This window comes from Gallinula chloropus, assembly GCF_964237585.1.
Source record: "Gallinula chloropus genome assembly, chromosome: Z".
NCBI classification, from domain to species: Eukaryota; Metazoa; Chordata; class Aves; order Gruiformes; family Rallidae; genus Gallinula; species Gallinula chloropus.
Window position 1 is genome coordinate 49,482,547 of NC_140089.1, and position 19,915 is coordinate 49,502,461.

The window sequence follows — 19,915 nt, forward strand, 5'->3', positions numbered from 1 at the left end:
TACACAATCTTAAGCCATAGTATTTAAAGTTATTAGATTTTAAAATAGACATTCACGGAAGCTATGTAATCAATGCTTGTTAGAAAAAGAGAAGCAGCCCAATAAACAGACTGTATATCAAAGTTATGAAACAGGAACCCATCAGCATCGACTTAATATTTTTTCTCCTATTAACATAATTATTTCCTACTCAGTAAAAATGAAAATGACATGTTAGCATTTCAAAAACACAAGAAAATGACCCTCTAGGCTTTATATGACTATCAAAACAAGCACTGGTACTTTATTTGCAAATTATTTTGCATTAAATGATCGACTCAGCAAGTTTACCAGTCAACATAGTGTGTGCTCTACCAGTTATAATCAATTTACATGTAATGATATGTCTAAATATGAATTTAAATGAGTTCTTGTCGTCTGATGTTGATCAGCTGCTTTATCATCATAGATATGGACAGTGACCACAGTTAATGTTGCAGAAACAGTACAGCATGCACAAGTTTCGCGAGCCAACAGTAACCAAACACAAAGAAATTTGTTTTCATATAAAAAGACACCATCTGACTACTAAGCCATATTTATTTTCCAGTCAAGCTAACAATAATACTTTCTAAGAGGTTATTTCCAGGCATTTGCTGTATACGCCATGTCCACAGCAAATATGCAGTATGAATCACAACAGTTTTCTGACTTCATAACTGACTGGATTTCTCTTTCAATGTATGAAAAGAACCCTGAGGCCGCCACACAATAAAGAACATTTCAATGTTTTCCCTGTTGTATATAAATATATATTATTAAGACCCGCAAAAAGGAATATTCTGGAGATTAAGAGAATTCTAGTTACTTTAACAGCGCATTAGTTGCATCTCTGCAACTATCTTTAATATAATATCCCCACACCAATCTTTAATACAATATCCCCAAACCAATCTTTAATACAATATCCCCAAACCAATCTTTAATACAATCATCAAAAATTTAAAATAAAGGGGAAAATGAAGTAAAGTTCCTTCACAGCAGACAGTGCTGATCAGATGATACGTTGGACGAATGTAAGACAAAGCCAGGTTTAACATACAAGAATGCACTATAAAAGGCTGGCCTCAAAAATGTCTTCATTTAATACAATTTAATTAATATAATGGCAATGACTTAATCAAAAAGAATTCCATTATTGGTTAAAGTTAATTTCATTTTACTTAGAATAGTGTAAATCTGATAAATAAAGCTTAACATTCCCCAAACAATAATCCTTTTCATTTCCCTTAGCTTTATTAATAACGTACATACTCAGGTAGAATGCTCAAACATATTTTTTACTGATATACAGAATCATTTTAAAGCATATTTGGTACAATTTGTTATTTTTGGTGTTCAGTAGCCACTTTTGCTTTGATAAAATGATACAGCAGATTTATACTTAACATCGCATATAGGTTTTTTCTATAGAAAGAATTTACAGAGCTTTTTCAACTGTGGAATGGTACGTTTCATACATATGAAATTTTTAAAATGCTACATGAACCTGTGACCTTGCCAATACACACATCAACCTTCAGAAACGGTAATGAGAATGGGTTGACACACATTTATATCTGGGCTCAGTACAAGTATGGAGACATTCAAAATGTTGTAACATCAGAATGATTTGCTTTTACTTTGGTGGTTGTGATATCCCAGGTGCAGATACAAAGTGCACCTTAATGGTCCTCATAGCAGTACTTTTATCCCACTGTATTTTAAAGGCATCAGCTTCATTTATTCTCCCTTGTAGCGAGGAGGCCTCTTCTCCTTGAATGCAAGAAGACCTTCAATTCTATCTTTTGTTGGAATAGTCTGCAATGAGCAGAGTAACAATTCATTACTGATGCCAAAAACAATACCAAGAAAAATATGTTCATACAAATCAGAGTTCTTCAATGTATCCAATATGCAACACATAATATAACAGAAAAATGAAAACTGCAATGTCCAGTTAGATACAGGAAATTATCAGATACTTCAAAGGCACAATCTAAGGCTGAGAGAAACAATATGGGAAAAGAAGTTTTCTCCAAACAGATGACTGAGAAATTTTTTAGGGTTTGTTTTGATGGGTTCTTTTGCTGGGTGGTGAGAGGGAGAAGGGGTAGGTTATCAATCAGACCACCACATGTTTTAAATAAGCATCAGCATTAGATGCTTCTACTTTCATGATCAAAAACTTGTCTCAAAAGTTCAAGAACATAAAACTCAAATACATCATCCCCATGTTTTCCTGGCAAAGAGGTTTGTCTCGATTTTCTGCTGGTTAGCACACATGCCATTTGCGGCACGTGTTACTGAAGTGACCTTCATAGCATTTCATGTTAAACCAAAACAAAGCAAAGGTAAGGCAGCTCTTGGACTAGATGCAGAGCACCGTACAGCTAGCTAGGTATATGGCTGGTAGTGCTTCACTACTTTCACCATAATAGTCTTGGCAGGGAGATGTTTTTGTCCTAAACTACATCTTCTTCCTTAAATTCCTTCCAAAACCAAAGTAAGTAGGGGGAAGGTCTAAATACAATGCCAAAATATTTGGAGAAGAAATCATAGAGAAGTTTCTAGTTGAATGTTTGTGTGTTTTAGAACATGCACCAATAAAGCCTGTTTTCTGTTTTTTTCATAGTTACATACCTGAGCGTAACAAGCTTCTTCAATTGCTAAACCTGTTACTAAGTCGACCTGAGGAGGAGAATACAATCATTTGATAAAGTGCATTTTTGAATATTTGTTAGGTATTATTTCCTGACAGCTAACTTAAGTAGTGTGTTTCTATATGCCACATACTAAAACACTTCTGCAAAGTTCTTCTATCCTATTTTAACAAAGAATGCTACACTGCTGTATGGTAACAGAGGTTAGTAATCCTGTAAGTTTCCTTATTTGGTGATACAATCAGTGTGTAATACACTGCCAAAGCAATATACAAATTACCTGGACTGAAACCCATTAGCTACTTGTACATTTGTAATAATTTCATTTACTACAAAGGAAAACATTTAACATACTGCATGATTATTTAAAAATTGTTCTGAAATAAGTGATCTTCAAAATGTCATATAAAAGCATGATGCCATGCCACAAAATAAACCTAAATACAAGTTTAAAGGGATTTAAAGTAAAGAGGGCAATGGCCATCCTGCATCATCACCTAGTTTTAATAACATTTTTTAATTTATGAGCTGGTCTGAACAGCTGAAAAGGCTGAATTTTCCTCTCAATACTTCTTCACCTATCTTAAGCATCAGGTGCTGGAGAATTTACCACTCTTCAAGTGGCCTCTGAAAGGACTGTGGCTATGCAAGATGAGCAATTTGCAAAGGGGAGACAGGCTATTAAGCTATTATGAAAGATGACCAAAAAAGACATGAAATCTCTGACATGAAAGTTTTCAACAACAGCCTGAATGATCATTTGGTTTGATTGTTACTAGATGATCAGAGTCATTCTAATACTATTGTCCCCAAAGCTATAAACATCATGATTCTGACCAGTCCATTCCTGGTAGACATGTAGGTCAGCTTTTTTGAACCTTGGCTACCACTGAAATAATGTTGAATTCCATCACTGCTTGCTGTGGAAACCTAAGCATACTCTTTGCTCAACAGCATCTGAGTTTGGTGCTTAGGCCAAAACTTACTAGTGACAGGCTTTGCTGAGCTCTGAAAATCACTGGTTGCTCTTGAGACATTAAGAAAAAAGGGATCGTTTTTAATTCATGTTCTTTGATTCAGATGCTGTGTGTAGTCAGATCCCTTTTCCCTTGTCCCAGGCTGAGCTGTAAGATGTCCTGGTGCAGAGCTAAACATTAGACATGAAGAGTCCTGCTGAGCTCAGCAAAATGATTCACAAGCCTGAAGTAAGACACACGTCCAGACATGTTCAGAGCTGGATTTTAACGATCTTTAGAGCTAGGTCAATAGTGTTCAAGAAGGAGTGAGAATCAGAATCAAATATGAAATGAGACGCCAGATACAATTTTAACAATAATCTCTATCAAACTATTAAAAATCATTAACGTGCCTTTTGGCCTTTATTAGTTACTAAACACCAAGAGCATTGACAGACTTGACAGAGCATAACTTTGAGGGTTTTTTCCACCCAGACTGTGAAATACAGCTTGTTCATAGTAGTAGTTTATGTTTACTTGTATTAGGGTATTAATTAGCAGAGTGCATTACGCCTGGATAGCTGTCAGGTTACTAAGTCTTTCTATGGAAATCAGCATCAACTCTAGTCTTAGGAGTCTGTGACATAAACAAAAATTGCTTTTCATATTTTAAAAAGTTGTGACCAAATACATTTTTAAAGACTATACACTGAGAAACTAAAAACAGTTCCAGAAAAAAAAAAATTGCCACAGCAGACGTACTGCCAACTGACTTCTGCTTACTCTTACAAGACGTACAGATCCTTACCTCCATTCCCTGATTGATGGCCAGTTTTGCAACTCTCATTGCTACTGGTCCCTACAAGGAAAGAAAAAGCTTATTTACATATCATCAAAATCTGCAAGATTATGCAGTGAAGAGTTGGCACATCAATGTTCTTATACTGGGACCTTCTAGACTTTTATTAAATTTATAGTAAATAGGTAAAGCACCTTACATATATCATATTACATATGCCTCTCTTCTGAAGTCAACAGCAACAGGAGAACCTACTGAGATAATTGCTTTACTAAAATAATTCCCTCAGACTATTTTTTGTTTAAAACTTTAAAGCCTAGCTACGCAATACATATCATGATGGTAAAAGCCTAAGAGAGAGGTTGGTTTGCTTATCTAGGAAATAATTACCAAATAACACCACTCAATGGACGAAGGAGAAAACTTCTGATTGTTCTTGACATAATTAAAATAGCTTTTAAATACATAACTTCATGACAGATTTTCTTAATACAGATGGTTCTTTTTTGGTCTTAAAGTTTGGTAAAAATAAAAAACTAATTTTTTTTTTTTTTACCTGAGGTAAAAATTCTTTCGCCAGCGCTAACGCTCTTCTGTACGCAGCATCCCCTGCTTCATTCTGTTCTACCACATGGCTAATCAATCCTATTGATTTTGCTTCCTCACCATCTACAACACGTGCAGAGAAGATTAGCTCTTTTGCCAAAGACACACCAATTGTGCGAGGTAATCTCTGTGTCCCCCCTAAAGTTTGGAAGAAGAAAAAAGAATGCAACTATTAGTTTCCCATATATTTATACCACAAAGGTAGATGCCTTGTGTAGTTCAAATATTTTAATTTTTAATTCCATAAACAATTATTTGAACATGTAGAAATTAAACTATCAAACAAAGGCATTTCTAAATGCTTTCTTCAGTTTTGTAAATGAAGTAAATGGCTTCTTAGAAAGACATGTAAATAACTGAAGAGAGGCAATTAACGGAGATTCTGTTCAATTAAAGACAAGTCACTATTTATATCAGCCAAAAACTGAAGGAAAACTACTTGCAGTAACTACCAGATCCAAAAACTCTGCTTCTTTTTAATAGCCTGTATATTTTTATGCTATTAATCACCACCATATGAACACTTTTGAAGATCTATAATAAAAAATATACACTCTAACAAGGCTGCAGTCCATGCTAAAACTCTGACATACTAGACTTTAGTTCCTAAAGAAAATTTTATGTAAAATAAAACTGGTGGAGAAGGTCTCTAAAAGGCCATGGCTTTGTCTTCTTACTTCCATATTATGTTGCATTCTTAAAGCCTGATTACAAAACTTAGGGAAGGACAATGGCAGGTTTGGATCAGCAAAGAAAGGCACCTAACTTTAGCTAGCTTTTCTTACTAAATTAAAAACTGCCTTGGCACATCAGCATTTTCAGAAGGTCAGTAAGCAGTAACTACATTAACCAAACGTGAAGATTGCTTAGCTGGACTAACAATTAACTTTACAGAACTGACAACAAGAATGTGAGAATAGCAATTATCAAAACTGAAGAAGCAGACTCAAATCACAGCAGCAGACGTTTGTATGAATTAAAACAGTAGAAATGGCCTTTATCCAGGAGAAAGCATTTTGAAAACATACAAGGTCTATCACTTTGATATGGATCTGAAACAAATATTTAATTTATATAGACGGTCTGTAAGAAAAAAATTATTTCCAAATAGCTATTCTGCATGAGCATGCTAATATATTAAAATATATACATATATATATGCAAGAGGAATAGTTATAGAATGTGTTCAGAGGGAGGTGGTATAACACTGGATAAATGTGTGTTCAACTAACATAAAAAAGATTAATTTCTATTAGATAATGGTGGACTAAGGCAGTTTTTTATTGAAAACACTCAGTTCTTTTACTGTTGTTTCCTGAAAATACTTTAAACATCTATGAGACAAAATTACTAGAAACAAACAAAAAGTTTTTTGATTCAATGATTCAGCTTCCAACTATTCAATTCTACTGTATTCCTTTTCATTATAACAGACCTGCCTTTGAACACATTACATCATACAAAAATGCAGAAGGTTTAGGGTTTTTCTGCCTTTGTAGAATATTACAAAATAATGATCTATAAGAAAAACTGATCTATATTTTCTGGGTTGAAAATGGAGAAATTTAGAAAATGCTTACAGTCATAACAGTTAAAAAAAAATTTATAGAACAACATTAGCAAATACAATGTGACACTCCATCCTAGCACTCTGAAAGGGTTTTAAAAAGCCTGTCCTCAGTGGTCAAGGGCAACAGGCAGCATCAAGAGGAGCTCCTGTTTTCCTGCTTTCAACTGTTCAATGTTCTGCTAGTTGTACAGCTAAGCCAGTGATAATGAAAGGTGGGGAAAATTGCTACCAGTGCAATTTAGAGAAAGGCATTTTTTTAGGAGGTGGGGTGGATGAAGTGGGCATGAACTAGAACAACCCCCCTTGTAAAATACTACAAACCCTGAAGCCTCTTAGCCTTGGCTGCCTCACTGGTGAGATTCTCAGGTAATGACTAAATCTGTAGTTATCAACCTTCACATCAGAACTAGATGCCATAAAATTGTGAGCTGTGTTTTCAAGAAGCTTGCTGCTTCTGACACTGAGTCGGTACCACAAGCTGCATCACCACATGCAAACTTTTACTGGCTTTTTTGTCCTAAATACAGAACATGTCTTTCAGTTCTTCACCCAAAGAAGCTGTGACACCCTAATCAACACATATTCTTATACACATTTTAAGCACCCATCAGAACACAGCAAATCTGTACCCTGATTCTCTAAGAATAGTTCAGTCATAAATTATCCCTTTCCCCATAGTAATGGAATTTATAAAAACATCAGGTTTGGCTTTTGATTAAAGAAAACTATTTGTCCAAATCATAAGAACTGAAATCATATGAGGCTGAATTTCTTAACTCCACATCTTCCTTGCTTGCTTGCTTGCTATGCCTAGTATTTTTTCCACTTAATTATCTCTCCTGTCTTTACTGTTTTATCTCTTCTATTCCTTTTACCAGGAAATGTTGAAAACAAAATTTAATTGAGCAACAATATTTCATAACATTGACCAAACAATGGATATGTTTAAGCATGAAATAGTGTTTATAGATGAAAAAAAAGTGCTCTTGCCAGTGTCTTACACAATAATGATTGAAGAGCGAAAAAAAGCAGACTATAGTCTACGTTGTTTGGCTGCCTCCTACACTGCAAAGCCATTAAGCAGAGGAGCATATTCTTTGATTAATATTCACAGAATAGAAGCCAACGGTTCAGTGCATCAATCATATATATGCAGTAGTAGGAATAAGATATATATATATACACACACAAAAGCAGTGAGACCCAATTAATCAAATGCAAACAGCAGACCAAAATACAACCAAGACACCAAAGTTACATACATTCATGAAGAAAAGACAGAGAGTATTCTGCAGATAGATGTTCTGTTTTGGCAATACACAAAGAACATATAATGCCTGCCAACGACAATCAGAGCTAAAGGAAGTAACACCCAGTCTTCAAAGACATTACTTAACCAAGGCATTTCATCTAAATGTAGAGCAGAATTTGATGGAAGAGTAGTTGTTTCATCTTCACAAATTTAATGACATGTTATTTCAAGGACTAGTGATCTGGTATTACTCACTGTGTTGATAAAAGTATTTGACATACAGTTGCAATGTAAATGTGTTCTTATCTGAGATGGTATATATTCAATGTTGTAATAACTGTAAACAGCAGTTTAATAAGACAGCAGTTCATGTGAAAAGACACAGTGAATACAAGACTGCTAAATTCTGGTACAAAAATTGTTAACAGTAACTTTTTTTTCTTTAACAAATAGTTGATTTTGTATGAATATTTATTTACTGTCAGTAATTCATCAATTACAAAATATGTACACAACTGGTTTGGATTAAGAGAATTACGTGATAAATTCCCAAGAGTATATCCAACAAGATGAAGCAACTAGCTTACTGGAAATAGATTCATCATTCTGGCAGAGAATATCTACAGTCAGTAATTTCTCATAGCTCAAGGCTCTGTCAAAACTTATTGGAAAAAATCCATTCTGACAAAAAATCCAAACTTTAATTCAGTAATAATTCTGTTTATTAAATCAAGTAAAAATGAGTCTTTCTACCCTATCCTTTATCACATGAGCTTTGTTTGATTCACATTAGATTGATTAAACTGACAAGTTCCTAGATTTCTTTTTAAAAGTCTTCTGTGCATTTCTAGTGTTTCATTAATAATCAATTGTGAAACCAAAGCCTGTCAGCCACGAACTTTCTAATTATTCAAGTCAGTCAAGATACAGCTCAAAAGTATCCTTTTGACTCTTTCACAGAAAGCTGTAAGGCACAGATTCTTCTCCTCTCCAGTGAAACTCATAGAAATACAGAGCGCAGAAGCCTACTATTCATAACACTGGATCTTCAACAATATGAGCCCATAAATACACTATTATTATTAAAATTATTATTTTAATGTTAACATTTTTCAGTCATGTAACTAATATTCTGTAAGTCTTGTTAACAAACATATTTTCCACTTTCAAGGTACCTGCCATCCATTGCTAAATTAAACAACTTTCAAAATACAAAACACTCAGAAAGCCTAAACACTACCAAGGCAATATTTAACACCAAGTTTCCAAGAGATTATTTCCCAAATTAGGCCTTGATTCTGCAAACTTGTACGTGTTTCAGCTAAGTTAAATCCAGGTATTAATCTTTATGGGCTCAGACATCCAGAATCCTTTCACAGAAGAAAACATGAAGAGCCCTTCACTGGCACAAACTCAGGAACTGACTAACAACCGAAAATGGCTTAGATCGGGAAAGAGAGAGATCAACAATCAGAGAATTATAGAATCATATAATGTGTTAGGTTGGAAGGGACCTTTAAAGGTCACCTAGTCTAACCCCCCTGCTGTAAGCAGGGACATCTTCATTAGATCAAGTCAATCAGAGCCACATCAAGCCTGACCTTGAATATCTCCAGGGATGGGGCCTCCACTACCTCTCTGAGCAACCTGTGCCAGTGATCTACCACCCTCATATTGAAGATTTTTTTTCCTAATATCCAACCTAGATCTACCCTTTCCTAGTTTAAAACCATTACCCCTCATCCTATTGCTAAGTCATCATGAACAGTTCTTCCCCAGCTTTCTTATAGATGACTTTCAGGTATTGGAAGGCCACTATAAGGTCCCTCTGGAGCCTTCTCTTCTCCAAGATGAACAAGCCCAATTCTCTCAGCCTGTCTTCATAGGGAAGGCTCTCCTGCCCTGTGATCACTTTTGTGGTCCTCCTCTGGACACAATCCAACAGCTCCATATGCTTCTTGTGTTGAGGGCTCCGAAGCTGGACACAGTATTCCAAGTGGGGTCTCACCAGAGCAGAGGGGCAGAATCACCTCTCTCACTGTGGGTATTTTCCCAACACAGATGCAGGACCCTGCACTTGGCTTTGATGAAGCTCATGAGGTTCACCTGGGCCCACTTCTCCAGCCTGTCTAGATCCCTCTTGGGCGGCATCCCATCCCTCCAGCTCATTAACCTCACCACCCGCCTTGGAGTCATCAGCAAATTTGCTGAGGGTGCAATCAATCCCACTGTCAATATCATTACTAAAGATTCTGAACAGTATGCAGGAGATGGAGTGAAAACGGGATGGAGAAGCAAAGGAACAAAGCATTATTGCTGCATGGAGAGAAAAAGCACTGAGCTGATGAAGAGCAGGCGGCAGGCGAGGCTGCATTCACGTCTGGCCATATAAGTCGTTGTTTGGAAAAAGACTGAAGACCTGAGCAAAGCCCAAGACAGTAGCCTGAGGCTGACTCAGAGGTTGCCCCAGGGGCTGTGATGACTTCGAGGATAATTTGTTTGAGTGAGATTCTCTAGTAGGCTGCCAAAAGAACTCATGGATGTCTGGCTTGCCAGTCAAGTAAGCACTGCAACAACCTCAGACACAACCATACCCAAGGTCAAAAGAGGCAGGCTGACTTGCTACCTGTGCCAGCCTGGCAGTGGCAAACCTCAGCTCCAAAACTGACAACTTAATCTGCACATCAGGTTTTAATTGTCACAATCCATTTTAATTCATCTGTGGCTGTGGACTGGTTTATTTAAAAACCTAGCTGAAAAACACCTAGAATATACCAAAACACCACAGGTGGTAGTTCATTCTTAGAAGAATGTAGCACTTGGCTTGACGATGTAGGAATGCTTACAATGCATGAGATATAAAGTGTAAATACACTTTCAGAATTCACTAGCAGTTAAATAATCACAGCTTCTGTACAGAGAGATTAAATCATGGGGTAATTTAGAAAACCTAATTTATTTTCAAAATAAGCAATCCTCTGGTAGATTGAGAAAGATGGAAGATGGTTTCCCAGCAGATGGCTGCATACATGAAATGAATGCAATAAAAAATGCATCTGCAACCTGATTTTTTATTAAATGGACTCCACTTCAAAAGGGATTCTGCATCTGCTGTAAGAAACTTACTCCACATTTCCCTCACAAGTGTGGTGACCACAACCAATTGTATGGACTCCACTCTCAGACTAAACAGTGCTTGACAAACACAGATCTGCATTAGCACCTGTGAAGTCCCAGGACTTGTGGTAATTAGCAGTGCACACACTGACAGCCATTATCCTGCTTATTAATTTTTACTTAAATATAAACAAATTCAACAAGCATGAGCACACACAGACATTCTATAAGACCACATGCCTTTCTATTACTCTAGATAAGAAAGGGATCTTATTGTCATTTGGCAATGCAATAATAGAAAGTGAACTTATGTAAAATTAAAAAATACATACACATGACAACACAACTTGTCTTGCTGCAGATAGAAATTAATGGCTCAAGAGAAGGTGTTTTCCAGTTTCAAAATTACATATACACCTTTATGAAGTCATTATTTAGCTGAAGCAACAGGTAGGTTTAGACCAGTGCTGCTCTGTGTGGTCATACTTTACAAATCCTGTGGGCTTTATGTCTAGTATGAAGTAAAAGCTTTTATTTAACTTGTATTTTAAAGAAACTATTTTATAGTCAATACAGTTTTGGATTGATTATGACAGCTAAAAGTTGATCATGTCAAAATCGGGGTAAAAATCCCAGACATGAGAAAAATATCATCATGATTTAGAGCAAGTGAAATTAGAAAAATTATGTACCCCAGTGCAATCCTATTTTTATTTACACTTTAAATGAGATCACAGTTCCATTTTGGAATGATTACTTCAGTTTTCAATGGACAGAATTGAAATAAAGAAACAAGCAATTCATAAAACAGACTATTAAACCTCAAGTCTTTACACTGCTTATGGGCAAGTGACTTTAATGTTTTCTTCACTTCAGTGCTCTCCTTATTGAAATCTCCCATTTTATTCTTCCACACAGCAAAGAAATCTGTCACTGCTAACCCCACAAACTGATTCCTATTCCTAACCCTGTTTCTTTCTCCCATCCTGACTAGTATAAAGTTAATCTGCTTTTGCTGTTCCAAAGGAATGGTGTTTCAAGAAGTTAACTCTGAAATGATTCATCCCTGAAATTCTCTAACTTACGCAGCACTAAAGGAGAATCAGTGGCTAGGAGAATGAGAGCCCTAGGAAAACAGCAAAGCAAACAAGACTGTCAGAGGACACAACCCTGTTCAGCTGTCAAACCCCAAGAATGCAGAGTGCGCTCTCTCTCCAAATAAATATATCTAAAATTAAGTTGCAAACAGGAAATATACTTTTCATCTTGAGTAGGATGTCCTTCCAGATGAGGCAGGCATACACGATGGCTACACTGCACCTAGCGTGGTATCTAAGCTGTCACATGATGTCTGTGACATTTTACAGTGCTGTGAAGACACAGTTTCTACCAAAAGACTGGCCAAATCTTTCAAAGCTGGCATGCATTAATCTAACAATCTGCAATGCAAAAAGCAAACTAATCAGTCAATCAGGACTTAATTTTGAGATACCAAGTCTGATACTCAGAAATAGTCCAAACTTTTTCAGCTTGATCGGCTAGATTTTGTAGTGCTACACAGGAGTGCCAGAGAGACTTTCTATTCTTTTTACTTTCCAGACAGGTCCTTCTATTTTTATTTTAGAGTAAGAGTTAGTATGTGAAGAAATAATCACTGCTGCCATTAAAAATTCTGTAAGTCACATGAATAATCAAAATGTTCTTTTCATTTGTGCATGTTAATTTGTATTTTGAATCTTAAATTATTTGTTATTCCTCATGTTACCTATCTGCAAGAAAAATTACAACTTATATTAGAAATTAACAATTAAAATAAATTAATCACAAGGGTAAATATAAGCATGCATTAAGTCTACGTTATAGGATATTCTCCATGTACTAATCATACAGATAGGTATTTGCATGCCTAGCTTGATAAAAATGAGGCTCATTTTTTCCAGATACAAGCTCCCTTAGTGACTTAATCTTCAGGTTTTCATGCTCAGTAACTCCAGACTGGGTATCAAAATGCTGAAAATCAATGAAGCAAAACCTAAGCAACTGCTATTTAAGTGTTCAGAACATACCAGGTTAGAAGCCTATAATGGGCTGGGAGAGAAGCCATGATCATCCCTTACAGCCTCTACAGAAAACTTCTTTATTCACTATACAAACATGATTCAGCCACTACTCAGCTATACTGAGAGCAACAATATCCTCCGGACTATGCAAAAGATCAGGTATTCAAAGACTGAAGGGTTAAAAATGGAACCCATACAAAAACAAGTGGAAGAAGATCCAAATTTCTTATTTGTTCATGTTCTTATCAGGAAATCACATCACTACTTTCGACTGATACATGTTCCATATATTGCTGTTCAATATGAGAGATGATAGGTAGGAATAACACCTTGTTTTGACTTATACTACTACTGAAAACCCAGGCAACAGATGGTACATTTAAAACAACTCTTCTTCCCTGCTGATAAACATTATCTCAGTTAATTGTTAATATTTTGAGAATCAGAGTTTTTGAAGATATTACTAAACCAAATTCATTAAAAACATTCACTCTAACATGCATATCGTTTTAAGTAAAGACATATAGCAACTTTAAATATATATGGGATAGATTTTCTACTAGGCCAGTTCCTTTATCACAGTGGACCTACATCAATCAATGAAAGCTGATATTTTACCATTTTACTGTTTGGGATTACTCAGATATTACTCCTTAACAGAAATCTATAGCTGTTCCATCACCCTATCGTCAATTTGTAATTCCTAAAAAAAAATCCAAAAGCTGCCAGGAAATTGTCAAAGAGATTAAATAAGATTAAATAAGTGATTCTTAGGCTGTAGCTGTCAGGCTGTTACAACACTAAGGAAAGGAATTACATTAAGAAAACACCGTTTACATTCCTCTTACCTGCTGCTGAGACAGAGCAATACAGAAGGGACACGACTGTTTATAGCACGCAATGCAAAATGGCTCTATACAATGGCAAGTCTCCTCTATATAGATGGGCAAGCTCACAGTAATTAGATTCTTCTGTCACCTAATCATGCACAGACGAGTTGGTATTCACGGACCTTTGCCATTTTAAGGATCAAAGAAATAAGATACTAATTTTATTTTCCTTACATCCTAAATCCAATTTCCAGGAAGAAAGACGTTTGAGGCTATATAAATGGGAGGTAATGAAGAAATTAATCTCTATCAGCATCAAGAGCTGGGATAGTGGCTGGGAACACTGCAATGATTTAAAAAATTCTAAGTATCTTTTAATTAACATAAGTCATCAAAAATAGTTTATTATGCTAAGGATCAACAAGACAACGAGCATCACTCACTTCTCACTACCTGGCCCCATCCTGCTCTTCGGGCAGGACCACTGTGATGAGAGCAGATCTATCGGCCAAACCCTTTCTGCTTCCAGCTCCAGCCTGGTTGCTCCTCCCGGTTCTAGATGTCTCAAGGCACTCCTACATGCAGATCCTTTTACCCTTTTACCCTTTTCTGGCAGCAATCCACCTTCTTGATTAAAGAGCCAGTGCTTGAGCTCTCCCAAGTCCACAGCAGTTAAGGAACACTTTATTGGAACTGAGAGACTTCAGAAGCTCTATTTCTGTATTAAGTCCTTCAGAGAATACATGGTGTACAAGCAAGGAACTAAACCAAAGAATTTCTTCAATAAAGGACAACAATAGAATCTTCAAAAAAGGAGACAGATGCTAAGTGAAATCCCTTGTAAACTCCATTGGTCTGCAAGGCTAGGAATATGATGAGCAAGCATAAACCCGTATCACCTTCTTGCCCTCAATTTGTTTGTTTGTTTCTTTCTTAGAAAAAATGTTATTTCTTCCATTTTAAGCCTGAAATTTATTTTACCCTAATAGTCAGAGTTCTTTCCCCCAGCCAGTGTCAGTTGGAACATTATTCTTCTTACAGTGGACCACTAAAACTGCTCAGAAATTTAAAGACTTTATCACACCTCCATTGTGAGCACCGACCAAACAGGGCTGTAATTATCTACACAGCAAGGTGTAGGTGTTCTGCGGAGATATCCAACAAAAGCACAATAGGCTTGTGATGCGTTAGCATGGCCCTTATGCTTTTTATGTTATAAAACCTACATATGCTTTGAGACAGCCTACATTGCTGCCTCAGTCTCTCTCAACTGGTTGCTGGGTCATACATGTCTATTTCTGTGGGATTTTTTAAGAGCCTAAAACATTGTATCTCGTGAAACAACATATTTTATTTAATTTGAAACAAAATATTTTGGTTTTGCCATTTGATATTGATTGGTGCTTTAGTTCAGCCACTGAACTGAACCTTCAGTTTTTAAACAGTCCTACTTATATCTTCAAAGGTCTTACTAAAGAAAATAATTTATACTCCTTCTCCAGTCTGCTGTTTGAACTCAAGGCATGTACTATTTAGGACCATCAAGAATCTGTGGTAAAGAAACCCTTGGTTGTTTGAACTGATAAAAATAAAATACAATCAATAAAACTGAGACCATTAATGTGATGGTGATCTTCTATGCTATTTGCACTGCATATACTGAATAGCCTTGAGCAGCAGCAATTTTAATTGCTTTGCACTGATAAGCCCCCAGACCCAGCAACACATACATCCTCTTCTTGATGGTTCATTATGGGACAGAAGGCTAGGTGCACATCAGTGATCTTAAGCTGGTAGGTTCAAATTCCACAGAAAACAGGCCCCTCTTTATCACAATAAACAGTCAAGATACCTCACAGTATTCTGTGTCAGATCATTTTAGATCCCTAAATATAAAAGTAATGGTTGTTCATGCAAACATGTTGGATGGGAAAAAGACTACTACTTGTCTTCAAAAGGATCAAGAAATATTTTCTGCAAGTATAAACTGTATCTAAGTGATGCTCAATGCACAACAGAAGACATAGTGTATGGGGAACTCTTCTAAGGAAAAAACACTGTGAAACAGAGTGTAAGGAGTGTAAGAGCCTGCAGTTGCAGGGAGCTGGTACAATGACTAACTGCAGGCAGAGTTTCTAGTGACATTTTGCAAAGCTCCTGAATTTCTTTTTGTGGCAAAACTGTAATTGTATTTCCAAGAAACAGGGCAAATGAATGTTTCCTCTAGCTTGGTTCTTCCCTAGAAACACCTAGAAAAAAAATCTTAGGACCATCCAAATTATGTCAGGCCAATAAATATGCTTTATCATTCTCCATAACCAAGAAAGCCAGGAAGCTTATTACGAGGAGCTCACAGTTCCAAGCTAAAAGGAAATTTTCATTCCATTCATAATGAACTAACAAATAGCCATTTCTTCTGGCAGTTATTAATGATACTAATATGTTGAGCTAAAAGGTAAAAAATAAACTAACTTCTTTCATCCTCTTTCGGTTTGCATAATTTAAATACCAGCATAGTCATTCACATTTCTGGATGCCTGGATGCAAAATAACATTTAAAAAATGCATCAGGATAGGACTCACAGAGACTGAATTCTGTGGGTTTTTTGTTTAAGACACTCATGCCTTCATCAAATACACTGCACCCTGTGTTCCTATTTTTTTACAATTTCACAAAACTTCTACAGTAAGAATTAGCTGTCAAGAGAAAGCTCAAATTAACTCTAGTCATCTGATTAACAATGGTTTCTCAGATCGCAAATTTATTATTAAATTTAAAGCCCATTAATATGAAGTTGTCTGTATAAAGCAACAAAAGATTGATAGCTTTTGGGGCAATTTTTTCTTACAAGCTTGTTTTCGGTTATACCCGAGAATTATAGACTCATAGAATCATAGAATGGCATGGGTTGGAAGGGACCCCAAGGATCATAGAGCTCCAACCCCCCTGACACAGTCAGGGCAGCCAACTTCCAGGCCTTCATCTACACAACATTGCCCAGGGCCCCATCCAACCTGGCCTTGAATGCTTCCCAGGGACGGGGCATCCACCACCTCTCTGGGCAGCCTGTTCCAGCACCTCACCACTCTCTCTCTGTAAAAAACTTCCCCCTAATATCTAATCTAAACCTTCCCTCCTTTAGTTTTAATCCATTCCCCCTTGTCCTGCCATTGTCTACTCTTTTAAAAAGTTGATTCCCCTCCTGTTTATATGTTCCCTTCAGGTACTGGAAATCTGCAGTGAGCTTCCCCTGCAGCCTTCTCTTCTACAGGCTGAACGAGCCCAGCTCCCCCAGCCTCTCTTCATAGAGGAGGTGCTCCAGCCCTCTAATAATCTTTGTGGCCCTTCTCTGACCCCTCTCCAACAGTTACACATCTTTCTTGTACTGGGGGCCCCAGATTGGGACACAGGACTCCAGATGGGGCCTCACGAGGGCAGAGCAGAGAGGGACAATCACCTCCCTGTCCCTGCTGGCCACCCCTCTTCTGATGGAGCCCAGGATACCATTGGCCTTGCGAGCTGCAAGAGCACACTGCTGGCTCAGGTGAAGTTCCTCATCTACCACAATCCCCAAGTCCTTCTCAGCAGAGCTACTCTCAAGAAACTCTTCTCCCAGTCTGTATCTATGTCTGGGATTGTTCCAGCCCAAGGGAACACCTTACACTTGGCAGTGTTGAACCTCATTAGGTTCACCTGGGCCCACCTTTCCAGCCTGTCAAGATCCCTCTGGATGGCTTCCTTTCCTTCTATTGTGTCAACCACACCACTCAGCTTGGTGTCATCTGCAAACTTGCTGAGGGTGCACTCAATTCCATCATCAATGTCATTGATAAAGATGTTAAAGAGCACCGGTCCCAAGAGAGACCCCTGGGGGACACCACTTGTCACTGGCCTCCACCTGGACATAGACCCATTGACCACCACCCTTTGTCTACGTTCTGTCAACCAGTTTCTCATCCATTGGTTGTTCCACCCATCAAATCCACATCTCTCCAATTTAGAGATAAGGATGTGGTGGGGGATTGTGTCAAAGGCCTTGCACAAGTCCAGGTAGATGACATCAGTTGCCTTCCCTTTATCTACCGATGCTGTCACTCCATCATAGAAGGTCACCAGATTGGTGAGGCACGACCTTCCCTTGGTGAAGCCATGCTGGCTGTCCTGGATCATATTCTCTTCCCTCATGTGCTCCAACATGCCATCCAGGAGGATCTATTCCTTGATCTTCCCAGGCACAGAGGTGAGGCTCACCAGCCTGTAGTTCCCTGGGTCTTCCTTGCTCCCTTATAAATGGGAGTGACATGACCCTTTTTTCAATCCCCAGGGATCTCTCCTGACAGCCACCACTTTTCAAATATGATGGAGAGTGGCTTAGCAACCACAACAGCAGCTCCTTCAGGACCCTGGGATGCATGCCATCCAGCCCCATAGACCTGTAGAGATTCAGTCTCATGAGGTGGTCTTGGACTTGCTCTGCCTTTACAGTGGGGGGGCATATACTCCCCCAGTTCCCACCTAGAGGTCCAGGGATGCAAGGTTCTGGGACCTGAGAATCATGAGAATCCTGGCTGCCAGAGAAGACCGGGGCAAAAAACTCATTCAGTACCTCAGCCTTCTCCACATCAGTTGCAGCCAATTCTCCTTTCTCATTTCCCAAGGAGGGTATGCTCTCTTTGGCCTGTCTCTTCTGGCCAATGTACCTGTAAAATCCCTTCTTGTTGTTTTAACATCCCTCACCAAGTTCAGTTCCATCTGCACCTTGGCTTTCCTGATCCTGTCTCTGCAAGTCCGAACAGCATCCCTGTATTCTTTCCAGGCAACACACCCTTGTTTCCAGAGCTTGTACTTGCCTTTCTTTTCCCTCAGTTTGGCCAGCAGGTCCTTGCCTAGCCATGCTGGTCTCCTGCCCCTCCTGCCCACTTTCTTATTCAGAGGGACAGAGAGCCCTTGAGCTCTCAGAAAGGCATCCTTAAAGAGTAGCCAGCTGTCCTCAACATCTCTGTCTCTAAGGACCACCTCCCAGGAGATCTTGGCCAACAATTCCTTAAACAGCCTAAAGTTTGCTCTCCTAAAGTTCAAGGTCCTGATCCCACTCTTTGCCAGGCCCACATTCCTTGAGATCACAAACTCAACTAGGGCATGGTCACTGCAGCCCAGGCTGTCTCCAAGCTTAACACTTTTAATGATCTCCCCGGTATTGGTGAGCACCAGGTCCAGCAATGCATCACCTCTGGTCAGTCTGTCCAAAACCTGAACCAGAAAGTTGTCATCTATAGACTCCAGGAGTCTCCTGGATCTCTTGCAGCTCTCCGTGTGGTTTTCCCAGCAGATACTCGGGTGGTTAAAGTCCCCCTTCAGGATGAGTGCCTGGTGACTGCGATGCCTCCTGCAGCTGAAGGAGGAAAACCTCATCAGTAGTCTCTCTTTGATGAGGTGGTCTGTAGTAGACCCCTATCACCAGCTGCTCTTTATTAGTCCCATCCCTAATTCTGACCTCAACCTGCCCCTGACCACTTCTCAGAGAGAGCTCCTCACAGTCTATCCACTTTTTAACATAGAGGGCAACTCCACCACCCTTCCTACCTAGCCTAGCCCTTCTAAAAAGGCGATACCCTTCAACAGGGGTATTCCAGTTGTGGGAATCAGGGTATAAAAAGTCATTCTTTGTCATAAACTGAAAATACATCAGGAAAAATGAAGATAAAGAATGAAGGACAGGAATCTACTATTTCTGAAACTCAGAGATTTGTAATGGTTGGCTCAAATAAATTTCCAGAGCCAGAGAGGTTCTGTGAAATAATTAAGGAAACAGTACTCCATAAATCATTTTATCCAAGTTGTTTTCTGGTGAACTAACCTGTGCAGCTGTTCTTTTAAGGCAGTCTACACAATTGCCATTTCATTTGTTGAATTTTCTGGAAATTGAAGAAAAACACCAGACATACAATGAATTAATTATGAGCTTGGAAGCTATTTTTCTTTCTTACATAATATATTAATAAATGAGTATGAAATGGAAATAATTAGACTGTACAATTATTCA

At 38.1% G+C, this 19,915-nt stretch overlaps 1 protein-coding gene across 1 annotated transcript in view; it reads right to left on the reverse strand.

Annotated features, from left to right (window-relative positions):
• Nucleotides 1-251: 251 nt before the first annotated feature.
• Nucleotides 252-19,915, reverse strand: part of AUH (AU RNA binding methylglutaconyl-CoA hydratase) — a 119,681-nt gene continuing 100,017 nt past the window's right edge. Inside the window, exons 7-10 of the mRNA XM_084278242.1 lie at nt 4,993-5,180; nt 4,446-4,496; nt 2,662-2,709; nt 252-1,839 (exon numbers count right to left, since the gene is read on the reverse strand). Of these exons, the coding sequence (XP_084134368.1) occupies nt 1,762-1,839; nt 2,662-2,709; nt 4,446-4,496; nt 4,993-5,180 (365 nt within the window). The 3' untranslated portion in view covers nt 252-1,761. The remainder of the gene's footprint in view (nt 1,840-2,661; nt 2,710-4,445; nt 4,497-4,992; nt 5,181-19,915) is intronic.